Source organism: Pantherophis guttatus, chromosome 2 (genome assembly GCF_059756535.1).
Source record: "Pantherophis guttatus breed Tessera chromosome 2, ASM5975653v1, whole genome shotgun sequence".
NCBI classification, from domain to species: Eukaryota; Metazoa; Chordata; class Lepidosauria; order Squamata; family Colubridae; genus Pantherophis; species Pantherophis guttatus.
Window position 1 is genome coordinate 133506532 of NC_142064.1, and position 26911 is coordinate 133533442.

At 42.4% G+C, this 26911-nt stretch overlaps 2 protein-coding genes across 9 annotated transcripts in view; one reads left to right on the forward strand and one right to left on the reverse strand.

The window, feature by feature from the left end:
* Positions 1-17837, reverse strand: TARBP2 (TARBP2 subunit of RISC loading complex). 7 transcript variants are annotated; one of them, XM_034412136.3, is made up of 9 exons: positions 17474-17837; positions 11909-12078; positions 10157-10262; positions 8444-8524; positions 7297-7369; positions 5592-5709; positions 4592-4719; positions 2520-2706; positions 1-504 (listed from the first exon to the last, which is right to left on the reverse strand). In XM_034412136.3, the coding sequence occupies exons 2-9, from the start codon at positions 12066-12068 to the stop codon at positions 347-349; spliced, it is 1011 nt and encodes a 336-aa protein (XP_034268027.1). In that variant the 5' UTR covers positions 12069-12078; positions 17474-17837; the 3' UTR covers positions 1-346. The 7 variants fall into 7 exon arrangements, with proteins under 7 accessions (XP_034268027.1, XP_034268023.2, XP_034268024.2 ...); XM_034412132.3 differs by lacking the exon at positions 17474-17837 and adding an exon at positions 13633-13953; XM_034412133.3 differs by lacking the exon at positions 17474-17837 and adding an exon at positions 13633-13890 and having other exon boundaries at positions 7297-7366.
* The window catches only part of LOC117662661 (pleckstrin homology domain-containing family A member 3-like), a 22323-nt gene continuing 13111 nt past the window's right edge, over positions 17700-26911 (forward strand). The window contains exons 1-4 of one of the 2 annotated variants that reach the window (XM_034412137.3): positions 17700-17984; positions 20116-20232; positions 22428-22583; positions 26434-26570. In XM_034412137.3, the coding sequence (XP_034268028.1) occupies positions 17945-17984; positions 20116-20232; positions 22428-22583; positions 26434-26570 (450 nt within the window). In that variant the 5' untranslated portion in view covers positions 17700-17944. The remainder of the gene's footprint in view (positions 17985-20115; positions 20233-22427; positions 22584-26433; positions 26571-26911) is intronic. The other variant, XM_034412138.3, reaches the window with a different exon arrangement.

Here is a 26911-nt window from a genome sequence, read left to right on the forward strand (position 1 = left end):
TTTTTATTTTTTTAAAAATCCCATTTTTTTTATTGCAACTCCCAAACATGATAGAAATCAGTCGGTGCTTATGTCCCGGAGAACAACAAAGGTGACCCCAAGTGAGCAAAGAGGCAGGATAGCCTCCAGATGGGTTGTCCTTGCCCCTCAGGAAACAAGGCTTCGTAAATCCCATCACTGCTGCAACTTCGGCCAACTTTTTCAAAGTCTTCCAGTTCAGCCAACCTCTTCTAACCCTCCTCCTTTCTTGCAGCCCCATCAAATTGTCTTCCTTTCACATCGATTCATGAGAGGAAAACAAAATGGCCTCCTCAATGGATCTGCAGCATTGCCGGACACATGCCTCTCACTTGCCTCCAGCCATGATTTTGAGGTACTGAAGGGCATTGCGGGCAGCATCAGCGCGGGCAGCAGGGCGGGAATTGGCTGAGCCATGACATACTGTGGCTGGCTGTGTAGATAGCTCCACCAAGCACTGGTAGAGGCCACTTATGCTCGTCTCATCTGTGAGGGGGGAAAAAAACCTGTTACTCAAACCAGAAAACAGCGACCTGTTGTATCTGATCTCATACAGATAGTCCTTGATTTACAATCATTCATTTAGTGACTGTTCGAAATTACAACTGCAATGGAAAAAGTAACGATCATTTTTCACACGGCCGTTGCAACATCCCCATGGTCACATGATCAGAATTCAGACAGTTGGCAATTTGTTCATATTTATGACAGTTGCAATGTCCTGGGATGATGTGATCACCTTTTGCGACCCTCTGACAAGCAAAGTCAATGGGGAAACCAGATTCGCTTAACAACTGTGTTACTAACTTAAACTGCAGTGATTCACTTAACAACTGTGGCAAGAAAGGTAAAATGGGGCAAAACTCACTTAACAACTGACTGTTTAGCAACGGAAATTTTGGGCTCAATTGTAGTCAAAGATCAAGGACTATCTGTATACTGTATACTGATTATTCTTAATTCAGATGAAAATATTCTTCAAATGGAAGCAGAGCAACAGATAAACAACACCTACAAACCTGGCAATTAAAACAAGGTAACAGGACGACAGAAAATTTTCTTAGCACATAGCTGTGATAGTAAAAGAACTTATAGATTCATCTAGTAAGTTCAATGGCAATTTATCTCAGCCTATCAAATTAAATGGCAACTATCTGATCCTGCTTTTGAGAGCTTCACCAGGGAACCTGATGAGTTACTGTAGCACGGTGGTGTTAACACAATAGTGTTAAAATTTTGCTACAGTTGTGTACTCACCAGGCGGCCTAAGGAAGGGATGGGGAACAAGTTGACTTCTAGATACAGATGAATTGCAAATTCCAGGTGGCTTAACTACTATGGACATGCTGCAAGATAGTTAGACTTGTAATTCTCATCCAGAAATCTGGGGAAGGAAAACCTATTCTCAAATGAAACACTAGGATGTGTGCAATTACAGCAAAATGTCTAATCACTAAAGTGATTCTTTTCCATTTCTATTACTTCTTCTAATCTTAAACGTTTGGGGAAAACCCTACCTTAACAGGCAGAATAGGTTTGTCAACCGTGTTTCTGTAGCACTGAAGTACGTATTTTCCATTCTTGTTTTGAAACTACTTTTAGAAATGATGCATTAGTTTAGTACAATGTAATATAATTTTGCTTATTGAATTAGAATTTAAATTAGATATTTTAAAATTTCATTCTGCTCAAGAGCAAATACATGATCCTTGTAGAGCTAGTCTACATTCCATTTAAAAAGCAAGCAGGAGCAGCCTGCTTAAGTTCATTGTACCAGAGTATAATGCTGTCATTCCTAAAAGATAGCAGGACATACTTGTCAAAATAGACAAACAAAAATCTGCCTGACTTGGTGATCACGTCAATATTTTCCTCTTTTACATCTAATAAATATAGACCTAAATTAAAGCAGACCAACATTGCAGTACCAAATTCCTGACCTTGTCTGGTTTGTGTTCCAAGTCAATATTTCTCTTTCATGAAGCCAAACATTGATGTGATCCATGTAGATCCAAGCTCACCCAAGTTCTCTCTGACTTTAAAGGATAATTCTAAGCTTCCCTGGCCACATTTGCTTTCAGCCACCCAGTTGCTCACTGTGCAATTGGGAAACACAAAGTTGCATTTGTAAATGGACAAATAAATAAGGTTATTCTCATTGAGTGTCTACTGTTTGAACCAGCAACTCAGTGATGCACCGAAGACAAATTCCTTGTGTGTCAAATCACACGTGGCCAATAAAGAATTCTATTCTATTAAGCGAAGCAGATGGTAAATGAAACTGCTCCTGTGCTTATGATCTTACTTCAGCTTTCCTTTATTTTACAGACCTGCAAAGGTCCTAAATCCAAGGATTGGTTGTAAAGGTACTTTTTTATCAGTATTGTAAAAACTGGTCACTAAATGAAGCAGTCACTAAATGAGGACTGCCTGCAGTACACAGGAGGGAGGAGAAAATTCACACAATCTTTATTAACTCTAATCTCCACCTCATTCCTTACCAATATCAAGGTAGCTGATATCAAAACTCTGCTCTTCAGAGAGTTCCTTCAAGAGGTTGCAGAACCCAGTATTGAAGATTCGGTGGTTTTTCAGATGAAGAATCTTCTCTCCCACTGAGTTGCGCAGGGAATCCCAGGTGCAACCAGATCCCCGACTTTTCATCCCGTCCAGTTTGGTTCCTGCAATCTAAGTAGGAAAAAGTGTTCACGGAGGTTCTGTTTCTTTCACAGATTTCAGCATACAGTCGTTAATAGTCTTCCTTTTGCTGTTACACAATTATCCTTAGTTTTCTGTCTTTGTTCTTTACTAAATTTCTAGAGAACCCAGTAGTGTTACCAGCTCTTCATCTAAAAATCAGCAGCTACCTCTCTGCAGGATCTGGGAGTGGGAATTGCTTAAATTAGCAGATTACAGTACTTCAAGTTCTAATATTCAAGATGCCCAGGACGCAGAAATCTGACAACACAATCTGAGAACAAGAATCTTACAGCATCAAGGGGAAATGCAACATTGCCCTTGAAATTCAACTCTTTGAACCCAGACCTCAACGTATTCTGGGAAATGCAGGCCATATTTCTGATTCCAATGATTTATGTCAATGCCAAACCTTTGAGGTCCATGGATGGCGAACTGGAGAAGAGTATATATTCTGTTCTTAGATTGGATGACTGAGCAGAATTCACCCCAGATATTTTGCTAGTTAAAGCAAAGACAAAAGATTTACTCCATCCCATTGAGAAGTAAACTGGTATTCAAATATAAGCTGTAAAGCTGCCCAGCATAGCACTTCATTACCTTCTTCCTCTTCCTTTCTGCCCATATAAGAGTACTTCTGCGCATACACAAAAGCCTGGGAAATGGAAGGGCGAATCTTTAGCCTTGTTCTAACCATGAGTCAGAAGAGAAGAGGAGAAAAATCCACCAGTCCTCAGTTGCACATTCAAAGGATACATATGCTATGTTTTCTATCATATTGGTCAACTAGTTTCCCCAATTTGTTGAAAACAATGCATGGAGTGTTTCTGGCTCACGGGAAATCTCCAAAATTGCCACTAAATTGTATTTTAGGGACAGAAACTGTTGTACAAGTAATGTTCATCTTGTGTGCCCATTGCATCTATTTTTGGACAAGCAGGACTGACAGCCCTGGAGGCCATCTTTCTCTTTGGATCTTCAGGGCTGCCACATGTAGTGCATAGGCCTGCTGTGGGAAACTGGGAGGGGGGTTGCATGGAGTGGGTATAGATAGTCAAAATAACATTCTTTTCTCTGGAAGTCAAGGACGTTCAGCCTACACCTGGAGAGGTGTGACTAGGAAACATCTCCAGTTGGGATGGTGGATTGATTAGACCATGTGATGGACATGTGGGTGAAGGGGAAGGGACTTTGACTTTCCTTTGGGTGGGGAAAACCCAGGGTGCTTCAGATTCGGATTTTCCCAGATGTGCCAATATGAAAATCTCTAATAAAATGGAACTGAGGAACTGCTGGCCTTGGAGTCTTATTCGGTTGGAGGTGTTACTTGGAAGTTTGACAAGGACCTCCTGATGGTGGAGCCCTAGTCACCCACAGGTGGGCTATTGCAATCTGCCTTACATGAAGGCTGCCCTTGCAGGCTACTCAAAAGCTACAACTATTGAGTCCAGACTAAAACAGTAGAAGCTGTAACGATGCTATATGCCGAAATGTGGCAGAACCACCAGCTGAAGTGGAGGGAGCCCTTCTAGGGGAAGTAAAGAGACATTCCAATTTAGTCTGTTGGGATGCGAAACATCTGATGTCAAACCCTCAGGTCAACATCTGCAATTTCCCAAGGGAAGGCAAATCGTCTGATGAGATTCTTGTAATATAGCGATCAACAATAAAATATCTATTTGGACCTATCCATGAGTGGTTCTCCCTCCTTGGATTACTGCCTTGTCATGGCAAAGGGCTTGCATAGCTCAATGAAGCTATGAGCTATGCTGCGCAGGGCCACCCAAGACGGACAGGTCATAGCAGAGTGTTCTGACAAAACGTGATCCACTGGAGAAGGAAATGGCAACCCACAAATTGTCACGTGAAGACTCACAATAGAAAACTGGTCCTCTTCCATTTCAGCTTCACTCCCCTCCCGTGGATCCAGAGGAACGTTGTGGATCCGAACCAGCATCTTCGCTGCAGCGTTGCGTTTGGCTAGTTTTTTGGAAGTGCCACTCCCTGGAGGGAAAAGAAAAGTTGGAATGGCAATTTGAAAACAAGACTGATATATTGATCCTAAACTAGATTCACCCCAAATGCTGAATATACAGCCATAGGTTATGAAGACTTGTTTTTTTAGGGCCTTTCAGCCAGCTCCCTGAAAAGTCTTATACTGTACATTCCTCTATCTTTAATTGGGTGTACGTGAGTGAAGGATGCTTTTGTGCATTGTGTTTTGATTTCCTCCATCTTGTCTTATAAGGACACCATTCCTCCTTTCACTTTAAGCCTGTTATTGGGAAGTTTCCCACTCTTTTAAAAAGCCTTTAAAAATCCCAGTGGGACTGCTGAAGGAACAAGTCAACAACATCTACACAATAAAATGTAATTAAAAACTAAGCAGATTAATCATAGATGGATTTAAATTCTTTGCTAACATCTTATGATGGTTATTTATTTAGTGTACGACTTATCATACATGGACTTGCAATATGTATTAAGATTTCACCTAGATTAAAAAAACATGGTTAAATATGAATGTTAAAAGGTTCTATATTCAGCTTAGGGCATCTAACCATTGAAGCACAGTATCATATATATATATATAAAAAGATACTGGACCATTCAGCTTAGGGCATCTAACCATTGAAGCACAGTATCGTGTGTGTGTGTGTGTGTGTGTGTGTGTGTGTGTGTGTGTGTGTGTGTGTGTGTATATATATATATATATATATATATATATATATATATAAAAAGATACTGGACCAGTATATGCCCTCAGTTTACAGCTGGCCACGATATGATCCACAGTTTGACATAGGACTCTGCAGTCACACTGAAGGGAGGCTGCTATGCCCCTTTTATACAATGACTATCCTATGATAGTATACCTATTTCAATAAACCTTTCAACACGACAAGTCATGGTGAATTCCTTGCGGTGTGCTGGCCCGGATTCCTGAGTGACGGTGTATTCTGGGAGTCGCCAGCCCTTCTGCACCACCAATTCCTGGGGAAAGAGGCAGATTAGAAAAAACATTCCTTTCTGGATTCTTAATGGGAATGGCAGGTCTGGCCCCTTTTGTTCTTTTGGTATTTGTAAAGAAACAACTTAATGTATTTAGAAACTCTAGTATATAGAGTATATAGTATAATGCAACCATCAATTAATATAATGGTTGCATTAAATTAACATATATTTAACTAATCTTCGCTATGGTCAAATATGATTACCACCAGAAGCCATGGTGGCGCAGTCATTACAATGCATTATTGCTGCAGGCTACTTCTGCTGGCTGCCGATTGCCAACAGTTCGGCAGTTCAAATCTCACCGGCTAAAGGTTGACTCAGCCTTCCATCCTTCCGAGGTGGGTAAACTGAGGACCCAGATTGTTGGGGCCAATAGGCTGACTCTGTAAACCGCTTAGAGAGGGCTGTAAAAGCACTGTGAAGCAGTATATAAGCCTAAGTGCTATTGCTATAGGTTGGACCAAGACAACTTGGAAAGCTAGGGCCACAGTTAATGGATTTTACTTACAATATGAGGGCTGAGAAAACTGATTTCATTTACCATTGACCTTTTGAGATGGGGTACGTGACTGATTTCATCGTATGCGACTGGTTTTATTCCAGAGCTGCAGCAACTCCATGTTCCTTCTGACTAAAAAGCATAATCCCAAAAGACCCATACATACTGACAGGTTGTTTTCCTACAATAGTTCTTGGTCCTTCCTCCAAAACTGCTCCACCACCTGAGAGTCTTGGAGAAGTACTGGAGAGGATCAGATGGATGTGACTATGTGGTTGATTCCCTATTCCTGCCCTCTAAATGTTGGCTAATGTCTCATTTTTAAAAATCAGGGCCTTGAGAGCACTGAAATTAGGTCAGGTGTTCTTGTCTAAGCAAAAGTTGAAGCGAAAGGAAGGAAAGGGCCTGAAGTGCCTGGTTCACAGAATAGGCTACAAATGAGAATCAATGTCAGACACGCAGCTTGCATGCCGGCAGCATAGATCAGTGGTTTCTATTACAAAGCCGGATGCTGAAAGAGGAAACTACAGGTAGTCCTCGACCTACGACCACAACTGAGCCCAAAATTTATGTTGCTAAGTGAGAAATTTGTTAAGTGAGTTTGGCCCCATTTTACGACTTGTCTTGCCAGTTGTTAAGGGAATCCCTGCAGTTGTTCAATTAGTAACCTGGTTGACAAGTGAACCTTGACTTTGCTTGTCAGAAAGTGGCAAAAGATGGTAACGTGACCCTGGGACACTGCAACCGTCATAAAAGTGAGTCAGTCGTCAAGCACCCGAATATAAATCACATGACAATGGGGATGCTGCAACGGTCATAAGTCACTTTTTTCAGTGCCGTTGTAACTTTGAACAGTCACTAAGTGTTGTTAAGTCGAGGACTACCTGTATATTAGAACCCGCATCCATGTGAGTTTTCCCTTCCCTTTCCTGGTGTTTTCCCAATCTGTATTATGGAAATTGTATTCAGTGCAGCGGGACAGCACCCAAATTGAGGGAAGCAGATCAATGCTGTCAGCAGAAAGTACCTGAGGTTGCAAATATATCACAGCCAAGAAAACTGCTTACCTGTAAGGCCCCAACTGGATTGCACTCAGATTGTTGTGGGGATACTGGGGATTTTATGTCCAGCGGAGAACTTCTGAGTAAAAGGTGACACAAAATAAAAAATTCTTCTCCCCTAAAGTGTTGCTAACTCAGATACCCCATGCACCCTCGCCCACTGCTAATTAAAGGCACAGTATTTTTTTTCCCAGGAAGCTGCCTCAAGGGCCCTCAGAAAGAAAAGCTTTGCGTTGAATCTACATTTGACTGCAAAGAAAAGCATAAGCCAATCAGTCTAGGTGTCAACTTGCAAAGCTTCCCTAACCTGCTCCCGAGTTGCCATAGGCAGGGGGATGGGGAATCGAGCCTCGCAGCTGCATCGAGGAATCTGCACCTCAGTCAAAACAACGCACATCCTAGCCGGCCAAAGTCAAGGCCATCTCCACAGAAACCGGTAACAGCCGGAGGGAGGGACTTCTACAACCCACGAAATTGCTGCATTGGGGAATGTGACTGGTGACACACCTTGGGGAGACGGGGAAACAGGGTCAGAGGCAAGGCACGAACTGAGTGGGGTCAGAGCTGGCTTCACTAGATCCATTCCGACATGGCGCTCCTAATAAATAACAGGATTTTTCTTTTAAACTGGCTTGAGGTGCCTGCTTTTATTAGGGCATCGGTCAGAACCCTGACACTAGGCTGGAAGGAAAAATTCATTCAAGATAAACAGGTGTGTTATACATAAGGTGAATCAAATAAGAACCACTTGCTGATATTTCCAACAGCAAAACAGACCTGCATAACTAATTTCAGAGTATTGAGTAGCAAACAAAACGGGGTATGTTCCATGTATCTGCATCCTCTATGTCTGCCCAATCCTTCCCAATCTAGATGCTTCCAAGTGAGCTGGACCTCTGCTCCAGAAAACCCATGCTTAGCTTGTAATTCTAGAACTGAAATCCAAACCATCTAAAGAACATGATGGGGAAGACTATTGGGAATCTATGAAGAGCAACAGGGACAAAACTGCAATAACAAGCACCAGGAACACAGACTCGGAGAATCCAGCTTGTTCTAGCAGAGCAGTAATAGGCTTCAGGGAAACAGGAAGAGTTTAAAGCCATTGGGCAGCTCACCCTTTGTGTTTTAACTTTAGTAATTATCCCATTACCTTGGAGAGGCTGCTGGTAGGATGGGTACAGGCACAGCCACCGGAGCAGAGGTCAGAGCCAAGGGCTCTAGAGAAAGAGAGCTTGAAAATACAAGGTGAAAATATTAAAGCACATTCAGTAGCAGAAATCCATACAGTGGGAAAAGCTTTTGAAATGAAGTCAAGAGATTGCCAAACTTGAATTCCAGAATCTACTTTATTACTTTTGTCCTTCCAGAATATTTCCTCTACCCAAGCTTCCTTTTATTGCTTAATGTCTGCCCGTTAAACTACTCTAATCCCATAATAACGGATTTATACAACCTGCTGAGACAAAGGTTTCTATCTGGTGTCTGGTTCAATGTGTTGTGTGAACCCAGCCATTCTATTCATTTATGGTTCAGCGTATTGCGTGAACCCAGAAATTGAGTTAGTTCAGTAGTTAATTCAGCTGACTGGTAGTGTAAAAAGCAGCCCGTAGATCCATGTGCTGAATAAACTCAGTGTTCATTCAGTAGCGCACAGTATAACATCATGAAAAAAATGAAATCTCAATGTGACTTGCAGTAGAGCTTGATCAACGATATTTCACACTTTGGCCCAGTTAAAAGCCTCAAGTATTGTGATGCAAAGTGAAGAAACATACGTGGAAAAAGTTCATAGTGCAGATTTAAAACAAATGTTTTCAAATAATTTTTGATGTTTTCAACAGCGCAACAAATATATTGCAGCCTTGCCTAATTCCAGCACTTGGTTACCCATTTGTCAAAATAGAACTAGTTCTCAAAATATTGGGCTAAAATTAGAAGTTGGATAGAAGAGATAATTGGCTATAATGTGGATTTGAAACCAGAGACGTTTTTACTGGGGATATTGAACAGAACCTACAGTAAAGAAATTAGATATTTGATTTTACATATAATTACAGCGGCAAGGATAGTCTACGCAGTCCTGGAAAAATGAAAAGGTCCCAACAGAGGAAGAAATAATTAAGAAAATCCTGGACTGTGTGGAGATGAACAAATTAACAAAAGAAATAAAAGGAAGATACAGAATATTATCAAGTATGGACTAAGTGGTATGATTGTCTTGAGATTAGGGAAAGCAAAAGTGAATAATGGATGTGATAAATATGTATAATAATGTAAATGAATAAAACTAGAAATAAAGGGACGGTAAAGGTAATAAAGAATGAGAAAAATGGAGAATGTAGAAAGTAGGAAGTATGAGGAACGAAGCTGATACATAAAAAGAAACATATTGTGTGTTTGTGTTTTGTATGTTGTGTTCTGTTGTTGTTGTAAAATTAATCTTTAATTTTTTTAAAAAAAGAACTAGTTCTCTTTCAATAATGAATAAATGCAGAATACCAGTGGAAATATAGCATTGCCAGTAGAATTGTAATGCTGGGGCAGAACAACCAACCTAGAGGCTTGCTCATCTGCGGGGCATGGAAAACACAGAGATTGTTTAAGCCCTTTAAAGCTCTGCAGTCCTTTTGGTCTTTGGTAGCCTGCTTAAATATACCTCAAATATTAGTATAGCAGGGGCTTATTTACCTGCCCAATAGTATCACCAATAGTAAGAAAATCCCCATCTTTATTCAAACTGGACACACATTTAAGTTTTTGAGATGAACAAAATATAAACAGTACTTGAGATAGAGGATGCCCTGATAATTCTTAAAGAACATCTGGGATCTCTAGAACTATCCCAAGCAGGTAAGTCCCTCACCTGGCTTCATCCAGCGGCGTCGGCTCTAACATGTTTCCCCCCTTCAGGAGCCTGAGTGCTACTTCTGCCGCCTTATGTTTGGCAGCTTTTTTGCTAGGTCCTTGGCCTGAAAATAGGAAGGAAAGAGATGCCAATACCAAGCCAAAGTCAGAATGAAAACTTCTAAGAGTGAAACATTTATTATTTCCTGCCACATGGTAGAAATCAAGGGGGCATACATGGGGATCCCTGGAATTTTCCGTAGGCCTGGCCCAGCCCTACATAGCTTTAGTAGCGAGGAGTTAAGCAGGTTACAGGAGGGATTCCCAAACTGCGGCTCAGGACATTCCCACCCACCCCAAGGAAGAATTGCAAATAATTTGGGGGAGGTCATACTTTTAAAAAACCCCTGAATAGACTTGTGCAGATGAAGTAGGAGCATTAAATCTCATTCTGGGCCTCCTTTCTCATTTTGCCTAGCACACTGTGCAATTGCAATACAACAAAGTTTAAAAGCTGCTGTGATAGATACATTAAAAATGCATATTTTATTAAATGCTCATTTTATTACAAGCAATCTATTTATTCTTTATCTTATCCTAATATCAATTAAATCATTAGTTTTATTCAGCGGGAAGTCACACATACTCATTGAACAATTCAGCGGGGGTCAAAGGATCATGAAGTTGGAGAGTCACTGGGCTATGGTGTAGAGCTACCAGTTCTGGACTGCAAAAATCCACCAGTATCCACCAGGGGACATTTGTATTTTTACAGGGAGGACCTGGGGGATCTATTATTGCAGATGTTTTTTTTAAGAATTATACCCAAGTCTAAATGATATTGTGAATTGGGACACAATTTAAGGCAAAACCAGCAAATTTTTACTGGTTACAATATATATATTTGCTTTATCTCACATGCCCACACACACGCACATATCATCCACAGTTACTCACATCCTTCTCAACTAGGCTAGCACCACTACCCAGAGGGGCAGAAGTCTGGATCCAAAGATAACTCAAAGAGTAAAAGCTTCAGGACCCCTTTTAATCCTCCAAAGTCCTTGTGTCAAGACTGAACCACTTTGCCTCTTTCAAAGTTTAATGCGTCTCGACTTGCCAATGAACTGGGGGGAGGGAAGGGTGAAATGGAATTATGAGAATGTATGTGGAAATTGTGAGAACATGGAAACCATCAAGGTCACCACTGCAGGTGCTGGAGAAAGAGATGGACTGTTCCCATATCAAACAGATGTCTCATAATTGGACAATGTGATCACCCAGGGGTGGGGAAATGGGAAGCTATTGTTTAATTAGGCAAGCAATTGCACGGGGAAACCAGAGCTGGCTTTGTTTCTTCAGTACCAATATGGTGTATCCAATGAAGTTTTACTTTTGGGAATTCAAAGCTTCCGAGAGTGTTTCCTTGATTTGGGTTCACTAGTTGGACAATTGACACTTTACTTTGTTAATTCACATATCTGGTAGTTGTTAGCAGGACTTGGGGAGGGATTTTCTATGTGCTCAGGCCCAATTTCTTTTGTCTGATTCAGGGGACATTTTTTTCCTAGGTTTCCTTAATGACTAAGTTCCTTCTTAATTACTTCCCCTAAGAATTTTTTAGGTAAGATTCCTTGCTTTTATCTACTCTGTTTAATTAAGTACCTACTTTTCATATTTAGGTATAGCAGCTTCAGCCTAGTCTCACAAAGACCAATGAAAAATAAGGTAAACTGGTTCATCAGTATACTTATTCTTTACCGCAACTAACCGGTGCAGCTGGTGTCACCAACTGTGACACGAAAGGTGAAGTTGGGCTGATGTGCTTGTCCTTCAGCTTTCAGTAAGTCATAGACGGGTGTTTTGCCTATGCGTGTCCCATACTCTTGTAGCAGGCTGATCGGGGTCTTGCCAGGATTGGACGCCAGCATTTGCTCTATACTGAGGGAAGCATGGAGATTGAGATGAATATTAGAGCTATTCTTGCCTGTTTTCAATGTGTCTGTATCTGCTGTGATCTCATACTTTACAGCAACTTTTCCCAGCCTGATACCCTCCAGATATATTGGGGAACAACTTTGACTCCCCAGCTAGCACAATTCACCAGAGGTGTCAACAGGTGTAGCTCAATATACATGGATACCACCAGATTGAGGAAGAACTATTCTATAACAAAGAATGGTCATCTTTCTTTCAATCCCATTTCAAAATATCTCCATCTTTACCACTGACAGAAGCAACTAAATTTCCATAGTGAGTTCCCCAATGACAAAAGGATTAAACTCTTCATTAAAAGATTTACTACCAAATGAACTCTCCCATTTTCATCTGTAGAAAAATCCAATGAGAATAAATTCAAGTAGAATAGAAACCACAAATGTATACCCCTATGACTGCTTTGGTTAAACATGGAGCTATCATTTATTTCTAATGCACAGAAATCAATATGACACCACATAAGCCAGTGTTTTGGAACCAACTGGACCACAGTCCAAGAAACCTATTTATCTATATAGGTTTGCCCATATAGTATGGCTGTACTACTATTATCCTTCTCATCTGTTCCACTATCTTCCCTTATTGGTATAATTATTCTGAGTATTATTTTATTATTCTGAGTATTATTACTTTGTTGTTTTGCATGTACACTAAGAGTTTATGCACCAGAGACAAATGCTTTGTGCGTCTAATTGCACTTGACCAATAAAGTATTCTGTTTTTATTCAGTCCCATTCCTGCTTTAAAGGCAGTAAGGTTGAAGATATCCTCAAGTTTAAGCTTCAATCCTGGTGACAATATGGATTTAATTATACTGTTTACTTAAGTATGGAAGTGAGCTTTCCTGGTGGCCTTTCATCCAAGAACGACCAGGCCCATCCCTGCTTATTTTCTAAGCCCAGACAAGCCGCATGGGAATAGCATAGGCAACGACAGTATACATTACAAATGATGACATCTGCTAAACCTCTGTCCCATGTATTAAAAAGAAAAGTGCGGATTCTGTTTAATTCAAAGCTCTGTCCCACTCTTCCCTGACCCCTCTCCCCCCACCCCACCCCACCCCCACACACAACTTTTGCTTTCCTTCTGCTGATCGGGAATGTCACACACAACTCAACCCTCCCGGGACCCCAAGATGGGACAGCAGCCATAACGAAGTTTAACCGTGCCATGCCAAGCCTAGGTAGGACTTCAATTCTCATCATCCTCAGCCAGCGGCATGCTGGGGGTGTTAACTAAACTAACGAGCTGGTTTCTTTTCCCACGAATGCATGGATGCTGGCTGTCCAAAGGCCCAGGAGATCTCGCCCCACACGCGCCTTCTACTGCAGCACGGTGACCGACGGCAGACTGGGCCTCGGGGGCGTCGGGGCCCTTTGGATCTTCGCAAGGGCACCCGAAACGCGGTCCTTGAGGAAGGGGGAGGGGGGCGCAAGGGGCGGGGCTTGCCCCTTCGTCTCTTAGCAACGGTCCCAAAGAGGCGGTGTTATTTACCAGGGGAAGCTGCCGCAGCTCCTCGGGCTCCCGCAAGGCTCCTCCGCCTCCTCCTCCTCGCTCATTCCCTCCTCCTGCCCCGCCGCCGCCGCCACCACCACAACTCCTTCCACCCTCCAGTCCGGCTCACAAAGGCCGGGAGAGAGGAAGCGACAGTCTCCTGCCGCCTCGAAAATGCTACGAGGCGCATCCTGGATGCTGGAGTCCACACGAAGACTACCGCCACAAGGCAACATTGGCCAGAAGACTACGCATCCCGTAAGACTTTGCAGCACCGGGGAGGAGCAGAGCGGCTTCTCTCGCCATACGCTTCAATGCATTGTGGTTGCCCCAGTGCACGCTGGGAGTCGTAGTTCTCCTGTTGTAAATTTCCAAGCTGTAACGTGGGCATGGGCGTTATAAAAGCCTTGGTAGTACAGGGGTTTAAGGCACCCTGTTATTAAGCTGGTTATTAAGACCAGCTGCCTGCAATTACTGTGAGTTCAAATCTCACCAGGCTCAAGGTTGACTCAGCCTTCCATCCTTTCTAAGGTAGGTGAAATGAGGACCCAGTTGTGGGGGCAATAAGCTGACTTTGTATAAATATACAAAAGGATGAAGGCTATTGCTTAACGCATTGTAAGCCGCCCTGAGTCTTCGGAGAAGGGCGGCATATAAATCAAATTTAAAAAAAAAAATGCCCCAAAGGACGGAGGCGCGGTTCGAGGAGGAATAGTTTTGCCATTACAAGTAACAATGCGAATAATAACACATCAATCTGATCGAAACCTGACTTCCGGTTGGCACCGCAGGCGTCGTGGACGGTCTCCTTGGACCGCCAGCCCCGCGATCTCATAAAAGCCGCTTTGACAGCGCTAATCGGCTGTCTGGCAGCTGAAAAACCTCTCCATCGGGAGAAGAAGGAGAGGAGAGCTGGTGGGTGTGAGTAGAGCTCCCTGAAAGTCTCTGGAATAATTCCATAACCACATAAGATTGATTGATTGATTGATTGATGCTTGCATGGCATCACTTCTTTTTAGCTCTAATCCTTTCCCACATCTCTCACCCAATTGCTTAACAACGAAGGATGATCCTGCAGTTATAATTCCAAAACCACACAAGATTGATTGGCTATGCTTGCACGGCACACGTATCCATATTAAATGAACCCATGTTCTGGGTTCATTGAATGATGAAATAAGCATGTTTGGGTTCATTCAGGGCATGTAAATGTAAATTTAACTGTTTCGTTATTTTGTGTTGTGCAAACAGCTATGAAGGGAAATACATCATCTGCTGAAGTTCTCCAAATCCAGTAACTTCCCTATTTTTACATCCAAATGTATAAAGCTCGTGCAGTGTGCCCTTGTGAAGATGGTACATAGCATTAACAATGTTAAAGATAAGTTTCTGCCAAAAAAAAGTCTTGTGGTTTAAAATGTATAGATTAGGAATTTTTAAAAAAAAATCAGAGATAAAAGGGAATACCAAAAATATGACCTTAGTTATAATTTATGACTAATTTTTAAAACAAGGCTGAATTTTTCAATTTGAAACAAATAAAATAATGTAGGTTGAAGGAGATGATACTGAACATAGAGAAAACGTATTCAGGTCAGCATCGGACACAGGCAGTCAAATATTATGACACATATTGCGCAGAAGAATGAATTTTGGTTCAGCTTATGGGTCAGATATAAATCAGTATTTCTTTTATCTTTAGGACAGCTTTCCCTATTAACTGATTTAAAAGATTAGACACAAACACACTCCACAGTATAGAATAGAATCTAATTTCTCTAAACTAGAGCTATCAGATCTAAATTACTATTGTAGAAGCCAGATATTTGCAGCCCAGATCTGATAGTCTATCTTATTGATGGCAAACCTTTTGGTCCCAGCATGTTAAAATTCAGAATATGCCTAACTTGAGTCTGCTGGCATATAAGCCCCCCACCCCCAAAAGAGAAAAATCTTTCTATATTCATTTATAGTTCAACACACTTGTTCATACCGATGAAAAAACTGATTTCATACAAACACTGATACAGATAGTCCTTGACTTACAACAGTTCACTTAATGATCATTCAAAGGTACAACGGCACTGAAAAAAGTGACAAGACAATTTTTCACACTTATGACCATTGCAGCATCCCCATGGTCACATGATTTACATTGGGATGCTTGGCAACCAACTCACATTTATGACGGTTGCAGTGTCCCGGGGTCATGTGATCTCCTTTTGCGACCTTCTGACAAGCAAAGTCAATGGGGAAACCAGATTCACTTAACAACCAGGTTACTAATTTAACAACTGCAGTGATTCACTTAACAAATGAGGCAAGAAAAGTCATAAAATGAGACAAAACTCACTTAACAAATTTCTCACTTAGCAACATAAATTTTGGGCTCAATTGTGGTCGTAAGTTGAAGACTACCTGTAGTGCGCTCATTTTGAACTGTGGTTGCAGATATCCCCTGGACTTGCACCTTGAAAATGAACTTCGCTGTACAAACAACCACTCTGTGCAGTAGTTGGGAGACACCTGATCTGTGTGACTGTCATGTTCTATCATATTTTGTAAGCTGTTCTCTTTCCTGTCATCACTGATCACAATTCTGAAGATGACAGATCATGTGCTGTTATCAATGGGGAGAATCCATTTTAACCAGGCTTAGGGCCTGGTTATTTACGGGACCGCCTACTACCACCAATAGCCTCCCACCGGCCAGTACGCTCTCATAGAGAGGGACTCCTCCGGGTGCCGTCAGCCAAACAGTGTCGACTGGCGGCCCCTAGGGGGAAAGCCTTCTCTGTGGGGGCACCTACCATCTGGAATGACCTCCCCCCGGAGATACGGAGGATCCCGGATCTGCGCTCCTTCCGCCGTGCTGTGAAGACCTTTTTATTCCATCAAGCAGGCTTGGCCTAATCTCTTCCTTTTAAATATGTAAATTTTAATCTGTTTTTAAATTATTGGGGTATTTTAATTTGTCTGGGCCAAATAATTTAATCCGATTTTATCGGGTTTTTAAATTTTGTGTATTTATGTATTTTATTGTTGGCTGTTCACCGCCCTGAGTCCTTCGGGAGTAGGGCGGTATACAAATCAAATAAAAAATAAAAATAAAAAAATAAAGTAAACTAAACTAAACTAAACTTAAGCTTTGGGTAGTGCAGGATCTCATATTTCTTGTATTTGTACTCAAACAGGGAAAATAGTTGTCAGATTTTGATGGATGCCGACATGTCACCCAAAAACAAAATGTGTCAACTTTGACAAGCATATCATAGGTTCGTCATCACTGTCCTAACTCGAGTGGTCACACCCCGAATGTCATGTTATTGTGCAAATAATATGGTAGTAATCAGTTGCTCAGTCTTTAAGGAATATATCATGTGGGAGTTTAAAGTGCATGTCTAAGGATATGAAACAGCCACTTTTAGCCATGATTACAGGATAAATCTCACAAAACTCAATGGGACCCAAGGGTGCCTTTCTTGATTGGTTTATCGGGATTCATGGTGGTGCAGTGGTTAGAATTGTGGTATTTCAGGCTAATTCAGCTCACTGCCAGGAGTTTGATCCTCACCGACTCAAGCCATCCATCCTTCTGAGATCGGTAAAATGAGGACCCAGATTATTGGGGGCAAAATGCTGACTTTGTAAACCACTTAGAGAGGGGCTGTAAAGCACTGTGAAGCGGTATATAAGTCTAAGTACTATGGCTATTCTGCATGTATGGGTTCAGAGACAATGGATTGCCAGCCAAATTATATTAAATATTTGACAACCGCCAGCTGTCGCTTGACAGCCTGAACCTGTACATTTTTAGTCATTTAAGACCCATTGAACTTACAGCAGCCAACTTGCACAGACCGGGCTCTAACCAATACCCCTCAACTCCGTACAGCCACATTTCTAACAGAAACGGGTCGAGGAAGTGCTGGGAGAAGGCTGGCATTTTCCAGCTTCGGAGCCGTTGGAAGAGTTTCGGAACTACATTGCCCTTAAATCAGTGCGAGGGTCCGCGCTTTGTAATTGGCTCCGAGAGAGATTTCCGGCTTTCGCTTCTCGTCCGATTCGTTAACGCTTCTCCCACCTCCGCTTCCTCCCCCTGTCTTCCTTCTCGTCCGCCTCCTGTTCTGCTCTCTCTCTCTCTCTCTCTCTCTCTCTCTCTGTCTCTGTCTGCCTCTTTCTGTCTCTCCAACCCTCCACACCTCCCCCGCCTCCGTTCCGACCGGCACACGCCCCATGATTGGCTGAGCCTCGCCGGCGCAGGGCCGCAATTGGATCGGCGTGGCAGACCGGCGCTGAGCTTGCGCTGGTGATGGAGGGAGCGCTGTTGAAATGGACCAACTATCTTTCAGGTGAGTGGGGAGTGTTCCAGCAGGCCTGGCTTCGAGGTAGCGACTAACGTGGGGAGCTCGAATGCGGGTTCCTCGGCTCCCCGCCCGCCTGTATCCTCTCTCCCCCGTAGCCCTTGTAGAAATAGGAAGAGCAGCCAGCGACCCAGGCTTCCTCCCGTCTTTGTTCACCCGCAGACGGTACTCCGATCCTCAGGGTCTCGCCCTTCCCTGATCCTTCCCGAAATGCAACGAATCCTTTTTGCCAAGGGATCCTCCTGCCTCTCCTTCCCGAGTCAGGATCGGAAAGGAGATCGGATCTCCTTTCCGATCCGCCAATATTTTAATATTTTAAAGAACTGTTTTAAGCGCTTGCGCGACTGGAAGAAATGAAAGCGGTTTCTCCAGCTTGGAAACGCAGGGAAAGAATAAACTTCGACCGTTGCCAGGTGGCCTGCAGATGTGAAGCGCTACAGCTTGTGAAAAAGTGACTATATGTTTTTTTTTTTTGAAAGACACATAAAGCACAAGCCCGCAGTGGGGGGCAAATCTGCAAGAGGTTCATAAAGATAAACAATAATAGTTGTCTATAACTCCGCTTTGCAAAGGAAAATTCAAAAGCCTAACCCCCCCCAAAGTAGATTTAATTATTAATTAATTAACAAATGTTAATTAGATATTAATTATTTCATCAATTGTTTAATTTAAAGTAAATAAATTTAAAGTACAGCTTTCTGAAATAAAGAACTGCCCTTTATGATAAAGGGTGTATAGTCACTTTATTGATAGCACTAATCTTCATGGCAGTGTATATGTACCTTTTTTTGTTCTACTTAAAGAACAAAATATTTATGGGCCAATGAAGTCCATTTTCTTTATTCTTGGAATGTATACAGTATCTAAAAGCTTTATTTATTTATTGGTTCGATTTATATGCCGCCCTTCTCCAGAGACTCAGGGCGGCTTACAATGCGTTAAGCAATAGCCTTCCCAGTTTTGTATATACCTGCTTAGTAGGGCTTTCGGGGGGCCCCTAAGCGGTGTTCTTTTTTATACAAAGTCAGCTTATTGCCCCCACAAACCGAGTCCTCATATCTAAAAGCTTGCTGTGGGCATCCCTTTTAATGCAGGGTAAGTAAGCACTTGGTTCCCGGAGTAGCCATATTCATTAGCCAATACAATGTAATTGAAGGATGACAACTAGTAAATCCCAAGTCTGTGTTTGCCCTCAGCCCTGAAAACTCACTGGGGGATTGAGCTGGGCATATACTGTCAAGCATCTTATTGCCTAGATGGAGATAAGGCCACCTTGAGCTGTTGGAGGAAACATGGGATATAAATAAATAAGGTAAAATATGAGGGGAGAGGCATTGATCACTTTTTTATTTATAACTACTGAGCAATAAACTTTTTCTTGGGTGGATTATATAAAAGAATAAACACCTCATGTGATCCAATAGAAAAATAGAATAATGCCCCAAAGAGACTGCATGGGGAATAGAACCTAAAATACAGTAATACTGTCATCTCATGCAGGGAATTAGAATTATTTTCTATAGTCTGGGTTTAAACGCTGGGCTCAAAATCCTAGAATACTAAGGAAAAGAGAAATGTATTTGCCGGGTGCCAAAATCACAGTAATCTGGAACAGACAACGATGCCTCCTGGAGGGTATTCCAAACTGTAAATAGATTGGGTGCTAACTCACAGAGGTTTCCTGAATTGAACACTTTACTTTTCGGTCGCAGATTCTTCCCTGGATGGAGTGGAATGGAAGCTATTTGTGGGGTGAATCTGCTGTGGGTTTTGTCTGTTGGGCCAAGTCTTGGGCCAAAATCCAAGTACCTTTAAACTAGAGAGAGAGTGACTTGGTGGTTTATGAATGAGCAACCCTCAGCAGCATGATTGCTTCTAATTTAATTATAAATAATGCTTTTAAACAATAAGTATGGAGAGGCAAAGAGCCTGGCGTAAATTAAGAATAGTACCACAAGGACCATGTTGCCCACCCTAGTCAATTTAGTTTAGAAATTCCTGGGAACTTAATCTAATTCCAAACATATGAGGAAGCTTAGTTGGTTTCCCTTGCTCCCCACCCCCCACTGCAAACTGTTTACAGGGTCCAATTTGCCCTCTTTTTTTTCTCTGGCCTCAGGTTGGCAGCCACGATACTTTGTATTAGAAAATGGCATCCTCTCCTATTATGACTCTCAGGACGATGTGGGCAAAGGCAGCAAAGGCAGCATCAAGATGGCTGTATGTGAAATCAAAGGTAGGCAGTTTCGGTACTGTACACGGATTAGAAAAAAAGGTAACATAATTTATCTTTCCCAAACTTTGCTCCATTCAGTGTTGTGCGTTATCTTCTGTTTTCTGCTAAGAACTGTAGGAGCTTCACCTTGTTGCTTTCTTTATTTTGGGGCTATTTGCTGCTCTTCCTTTAGGCAGGTGGTTTCTTACTTTCTTCATTAGTTACTTTCTTACACAACGATTGATGCAGCCATTCAGGGAAGCCCAGATTTTTTTTTTAATTATTACTAGTTTTGGTGCCTTTGAATTAGCCTTGATTCATGGCCTTTGCCTTGGCAACTTCTTGCAGCTTTCTTGGCAACATTTTTGGAATTGGTTTGCCCTTGACTTCTTCCTAGGGCTGAGAGGGAATGACTGGCACAGGTCACCTTACTGGTTTTGTACCTAAGACAAGACTAGAATTCACAGTCTTCTAGTTTCTGGCATGATATCTTAAACCACTGCATAAAACTGGCTCTCTTGAAGCCCAAATTAGATACTGTTAATATCTAGGGACCCCAGATATGGTCCATCAGCCTTGTTGCTTTTCAGCCTTCAAACAGTGGATTGGCAGTTTACTGACAATAATGCAAATTACATTGATTCATTGCATGCTGCAGAGCCTAGATTATGCAGGTTTGACTTGTATCTGCTGGAACTTGTAACATACGTTGTAGAAGTTACATGATGCTGCCATGCCTCTACTTGGGGCACCCCCAGTGTTCTTTTAAGTACTGACCCACAGATAGCCCTTGGTTTATAACTACATTTGGGCCTGGAATTATGGTTGTGTTGGGATCATTAAACGAGATAGCTACATGACTGTTTCACTCAATGACCACAGTCCCAGTTTTCCCAGTTGCGATCATTAAATGGATGGAATGAAAAATCTTCCCTTTCTGCATGGAAGGGAACTCCTGCGGTGGGCCAGAGAAATGAAGTTTGGCTCCCGAAGATCCGAGTTTCATTTCTCCAGCCCACCACAGGTCTTCTCTCTCCCACCCTCCCGCCCCCGCCCCCATGTGCAGAAGGGAACTGCTGTGTTGGGCTAGAGAAAGGAAGCATGGATTTTTGGGAACCAAACTTCCTTTCTTTGGTCTGCCACAGGAATTCCCCTCCCATCTCTGTGCTGGACTTTTGACTTTTCAGAAATACCAAGTCCATTAGCTTTCTGGCTAGAAAGCTAGAGAACACAATGTTTCTAAAGGAAACATTGCATTTTCTAGTGTTCCAGCAAGAAACTAGGAAACACAATGTTTCTGAAGTGTAGACAGAAGCCCTATTTAGCTTTCAGAAACACTGCATATTATATCCCGGCTGTCTGGTTGCACCTCACATCAGCTTGGCACACCTGTCAGCAGCTGCACAAAAAGGCAAAAGTAAATGGGTCCAGGTGTTGCAAGCATGGTGGGGTGGGGAGAATACCTGAACCTTCTGGGTATGGTGGGGTATTGGTGAGGAAGTAGGCAGAGGAGTGGCAGAGACTGGCAACCAGGCTGGTGGGCCTGGTTGGGCGACTGAGATGAAGAGGGAAGATAGGTGGGAACTCTTCAATGGTTGTAACTTTAGGCAGGGTTTATAACTCAGTGTTTTCAGCACGGTACATCAAGGAACAAGCTGTAGGAGGCTTGTGCATTTGCCAAATAAACAGGAAAAAAAAAGTCTTGTCTTGCCACTGTGATTGAACAGTAGCTTGATTGGCAAATATCAGTAAATGAAGTAGGCAGACTTTATCTCTTGTTATCAAAAGCACAAAGGTTGCATTTGGAAAACTGACTGTTAGCTCCGAAAGCTTGAAGCAGCGTTCCAAAACTTGGTACTTTTAAAGGCGTTTTCATTCAGTTAGGTTAATTTTTATTAGGTTGATGTCTTCGATCTGGGGCGTTCTGGTTGGGTTCTTTGCTACCGTATTATAGTCCGTGCTTCCTACAGATTACATAATTGTAGGACATATTCCTTTAGCCCCAGAATATCTTTGAGTCATAAAAAGATAGATTTATTTTCCCCTTTTACTCCTTCATCTTATACAAGGGCGAAATGTCAATTGGTGGCCACGAAATCATATTCGACATAACAATAAGACATGTGACCCTGTGTGTGGCAGAGTGGGGGGGGGGGTTTACTGATGATTGTATGTTCACTTTTATTTACCTTTTATTTTTCTCATCCTTCCTGTAGTGCATGCAACTGATTCTACTCGTATGGAGTTGGTCATCCCAGGTGAGCAGTACTTCTACTTGAAGGCAGGAGGTGCTGCTGAAAGACAGAAATGGCTGGTGGCTTTGGGCAGCTCCAAGGCGTGCCTCGGGGATAGCAGAAGCCAGAAAGAAAAAGGTTGGTTCTTGGTCAATAGCTTTCTGTTAATAAATTGGTGGGCTCAAGTTTACGGGGTTGTTGGTAGAGCTGGTTAGTATTGAGTGGAAGTACTTGGTCAACTTCAGTGAGTATTTTGCTCTCCCACCTCCTTAGCAAACATATCTGGATTTGTTGAGCCATTTGCAACCTCTCCCCTCCATTTACACCCATGTTTGCATAAATGAATTTGGTTCTTCTCGTAATAATTAGATTGCTGACTGCCTACAATGGGTTAGAGAAATGGAGGTCAGGATCCAAAAAGAAGAGCACAGTGTAGAAATAGCGCTGAATGTGCTGTAGGGTCCCCAGTGCTAATTTTGATGACTTGGACAATTTTTAGGTACAGGTAGTCCTCGACTTACAACAGCTTGTTTAGTGACCATTCAAAGTTCACAACAGCACTGAAAAATGTGACTTAGGACCGTTTTTCACAATTACAACCACTGCAGCATCCCCATGACCATGTGATCAAAATTCGGATGCTTGACAATTGAGTCATATTTATGACCTTTGCTGTGTCCCAAGGTCATGTGATCCCCTTTTGTGACCTTCTCACCAGCAAAGTCAGTGGGGAAGTCAGATTCACTTAACAACCAGGTTACTAACTTACCAGCCGCAGTGATTCACTTAACAACTGCTGCAAGAGAGGTTGTAAAATGGGGCAAAGCTCACTCAATACATGTCTCACTTAGCAATAGAAATTTTGGGCTCAACTGTGATCGTAAGTCGAGAACTACCCTGTACTTCAGCAATAAAATGAGGGAAAGAACAGAATTGATTCCCCCTTTTGAAAAGCAAGTTTTCAGGATTTTTTAAAATCCATTATTTAAATGATAGAAGACAGACAATCCTATGGACAAGTGTAGCATTTCCCCCATTTATTGGTCAGTCTCTGAGGTTCTCCAGGAAAAAACGCTGCAACTGGTTCATAAAACTGTTCATGCTCAACGCAAGAAAATTAAGACTCCTTGAGAATAAAAAAAATGAAGGGTTTAATGTGCAGAGAAAGAAGAATGAATTCCAGGACCGATTGCAGCATTGTTTTACTGACTGGGTTCACTCATCACAATAAACCATAGTTTATTTCAACCGAGGTTTCCTGACTCAGCAAACATGACATAGTTCATGTGACGCATCAAGGTTAATTTAGCATTATTCATGGGTAACATCTTCCCACAGGCCTATATATTAAATTTCCCACTGTCTATTGTGTTGCTTTCGGATGGCTACTTTTGCAATGGCTTGTCATCCCTCACTTAACCTTTTCCCCCTTTAAAGCAAGCGGTCCCAATTTCAATGGGGGAAACTCACATAGGAACCCCACAAAGGTCTAAATCACTGAGAATAAGGGAGGGGGATGTTAATCCCTCCAAGTAATCTCCCCCTTTAGGATATGAAAAGAGATTAAAGCAGCTTTATGTTGCTGTCAGGAAGGCTATACTATATAGCTTATCCAACAGCTGTGCCTATGCCTAGCAGATTAGTGGCAGCCCCCCGGGGGTTTCTTAGTTTGTACCAGAGTCACATTACTACAGCACAAAGCATCGCAAAGTTCCTATTTTGGTTAAAGTACTCTCGGCCCCAACCTACACTATTACCCGGTCTTGGATCCATAGTAAATCTAACTGCAGGCAAACCTGACTATTGGCTGGATGTATATCGTCCACTTAGGCAAAATAAGTCACCACTTAATGTAACTTAGGACCTCAGTTGCTTTGTCAACTTTTCCATGTATGGGAGGAAGTCAAAGCCTGTGCTTAGAATACTTTTAACGTAGCGTATATTTAGGCAACTTGTAGGCCTGTGATGGCGAACCTATGGCACGGGTGCCACAGGTGGCACACGGAGCCATATTGGTGGGCACGCGAGCTCAGCTCCAGCACGCATGTGTGCGCCAGCCAGCTGATTTTCGGGCCTTCTGGGCCCACCAGAAGTCAGGAAACACACTGTTTCCAGCCTCCGGAGGGCCTCGGGGGGGGGGAAGGCTGTTTTTGCCCTCCCCAGGCTCCTAGAAAGGCTCTGGAGCCTGGGGAGACCAAAAAATGGGCCTACCAGGCCCACCGTGCCATCGCATGCCAAAAGTGGGAGGAGCATGGGGGGGCAGGATGCATAGAATTATGGATGTGGGCACGCGTGCATGTGACCTCCACCGTGTCCCCCCCCCCCCCGCTTTTGGCACGCGATGGCAGAAAGGTTAGCCATCACTGTTGTAGGCCATTCTTGTGATGCTTCACCTTTTATTCTGCAGATTGTTAATGTTTCCTGTGCTTTGTAATTGCTACTTTATTTTAGTAAGAGGATTCCGAAGTTCTACTTCCCTAAATAACTATTGGAAACATGAGTGTGTGCACAGACACAAGTTATCTGTGCATTTCCCAGAATAAATACCACTGAGACCGTGGCTAAGCCTAAGCCTCTCTTGGCAGATTGGGTGATAAATGTTTTCTTCCATCCCACCCACACAGATGCAGTTGTGCACCAACTACAGTTAACATATTTTTCCCTCTGTTACTTCACAGAAAGCCACAAAACCAGCTCTCCTTTGCTTCATCACCTCCTAGTTTCTTCTTCATATTGGTGTGTTAAAGAATTATCAAGGCCTGGCATAGTTCAATAAAAATTAGGTGCTATCCATAGGCGCCTTCCTTGGTACCAGTCAGAGTCTCTGCTTCATCTGATTTTCAGTGTTTTAAAATGTTTATTTTAAAACGCTTAATCTGCCATGTTGCATGTCACAGAGTAACAATATTCTTAGAAAATAAAAATGCGGTATTTTTCGGAGTATAAGACGCACCTACCTTTTTTGGTGAGGAAAAGAAGAAAAAGAAATCTGCCTCTGCCTCTGAGCAATTTTGCTTAGTTGCAGCAAACAGCAAATAGCTTGTTTTACTTTCATTTTCGTTTTCAGCAGCTTGATTAGCACAAGGGGAAAAAAATCTGCTCCAGCAATTTACCTCCTTGCAGCAAGCAGCAGAGCCCTGCGCAAAACAGCTGAGAGCAAATCAGTTGAGAGTCGGGAGGCCGATCCAATCAACTTGTGCTAATTAGGCTGTGCTGAAGCTGAAAGGAGCTGTTTTTTCTTGCTGTTTGCTGCAAGGAGGTAACTGCTGGGAGGCAGAGGCCAAAGGGTGGGGGCAGTGGGTAGGCGGGGCTACATTCGGAGTATAAGATGCACCTATATTTTCACCCCCTTTTAGGGGGGAAAAAGATGCGTCTTATACTCTGAAAAATACGATAAATTGTAAAAGGGCTTGAACCGTCCTTTTAAAATTGCATCTGTGCTCACTAGTCCAAGAAGATAACTCAACCCAGCTTAGCGCAATGTGCAAACTCTTCCTTAAAAAGTTCTTCAGAGCATGTGGGAACATGAACACATCTAACAGCAATTATTTAAAGCAGCTCTGTGTTCCTGGATCACATGGATAGATGCCTTTGGGTCTCAGAGATAAATTGGTGGCATTTCATTGAAACTAGAGGGAATTGTTTTGGTTTTACTAATATTTTTGTATATTTACTGTATTTTTACTCGCTCCTGGAAAAGGGTACATGAAACGAACATAAATTGATAATCTATACTACATCGCACATTACATCATTTGCATTTTATTTTCATTGTCGGTTCTATCCACATATTAATGCTCAAAAGATATCCGCATCTTGAAATCACAGAAAGCATCTTAAGAGGTCATCTTGATATGACAGAGGGAGGAATCTTTTTCACTGGCAGAAGCAGCACTAATTCTGTTTGTGCTTAAGTCTACCGTTCTCTGCTGTGCTGTGTGAATGTTCTTTCAGTGTCTTGTGTAAATTCTTTGCTTGTCTATCCCAGATCTGGACATAAGCAACGAGTCCCTCGGAAGAAAACTGTCTGAACTGCGTTTGTATTGTGACGTGCTGACACAGCAAGTGCTAGCTGTGCAGGATGCAACACAACCTCAAGAGAATGGATCTCCTTTGGACATCCAGGTAGGGTGGGAGAGAATCCAGAACAATTACAGGTTTTTGTTTTTTGTATGTTCCAGCCAGGTGCGGTAAGAAATCTGTGGAATATTAATTCTCTGACAACATTAGCAAGTTTATTTCTGATCACTGTAGGGCAGGGATAGGAAGCTGAGAGCCCTCTAAGCTTCCTGGTCTTGTATTAGCTTCAGCTACAGAGCCAGTGGGAGTTTGTAGTCCAGAGGTCTCAAGAACTGGGTGACACAATCAGTCATTGCGTAGTGCCTTGAAATTAAGCCCACATAACAATCCAAATAGCCAAGAGCCGCTAAGGATTCTAAATCTGTTTTATGGATATGTAAAGCAGA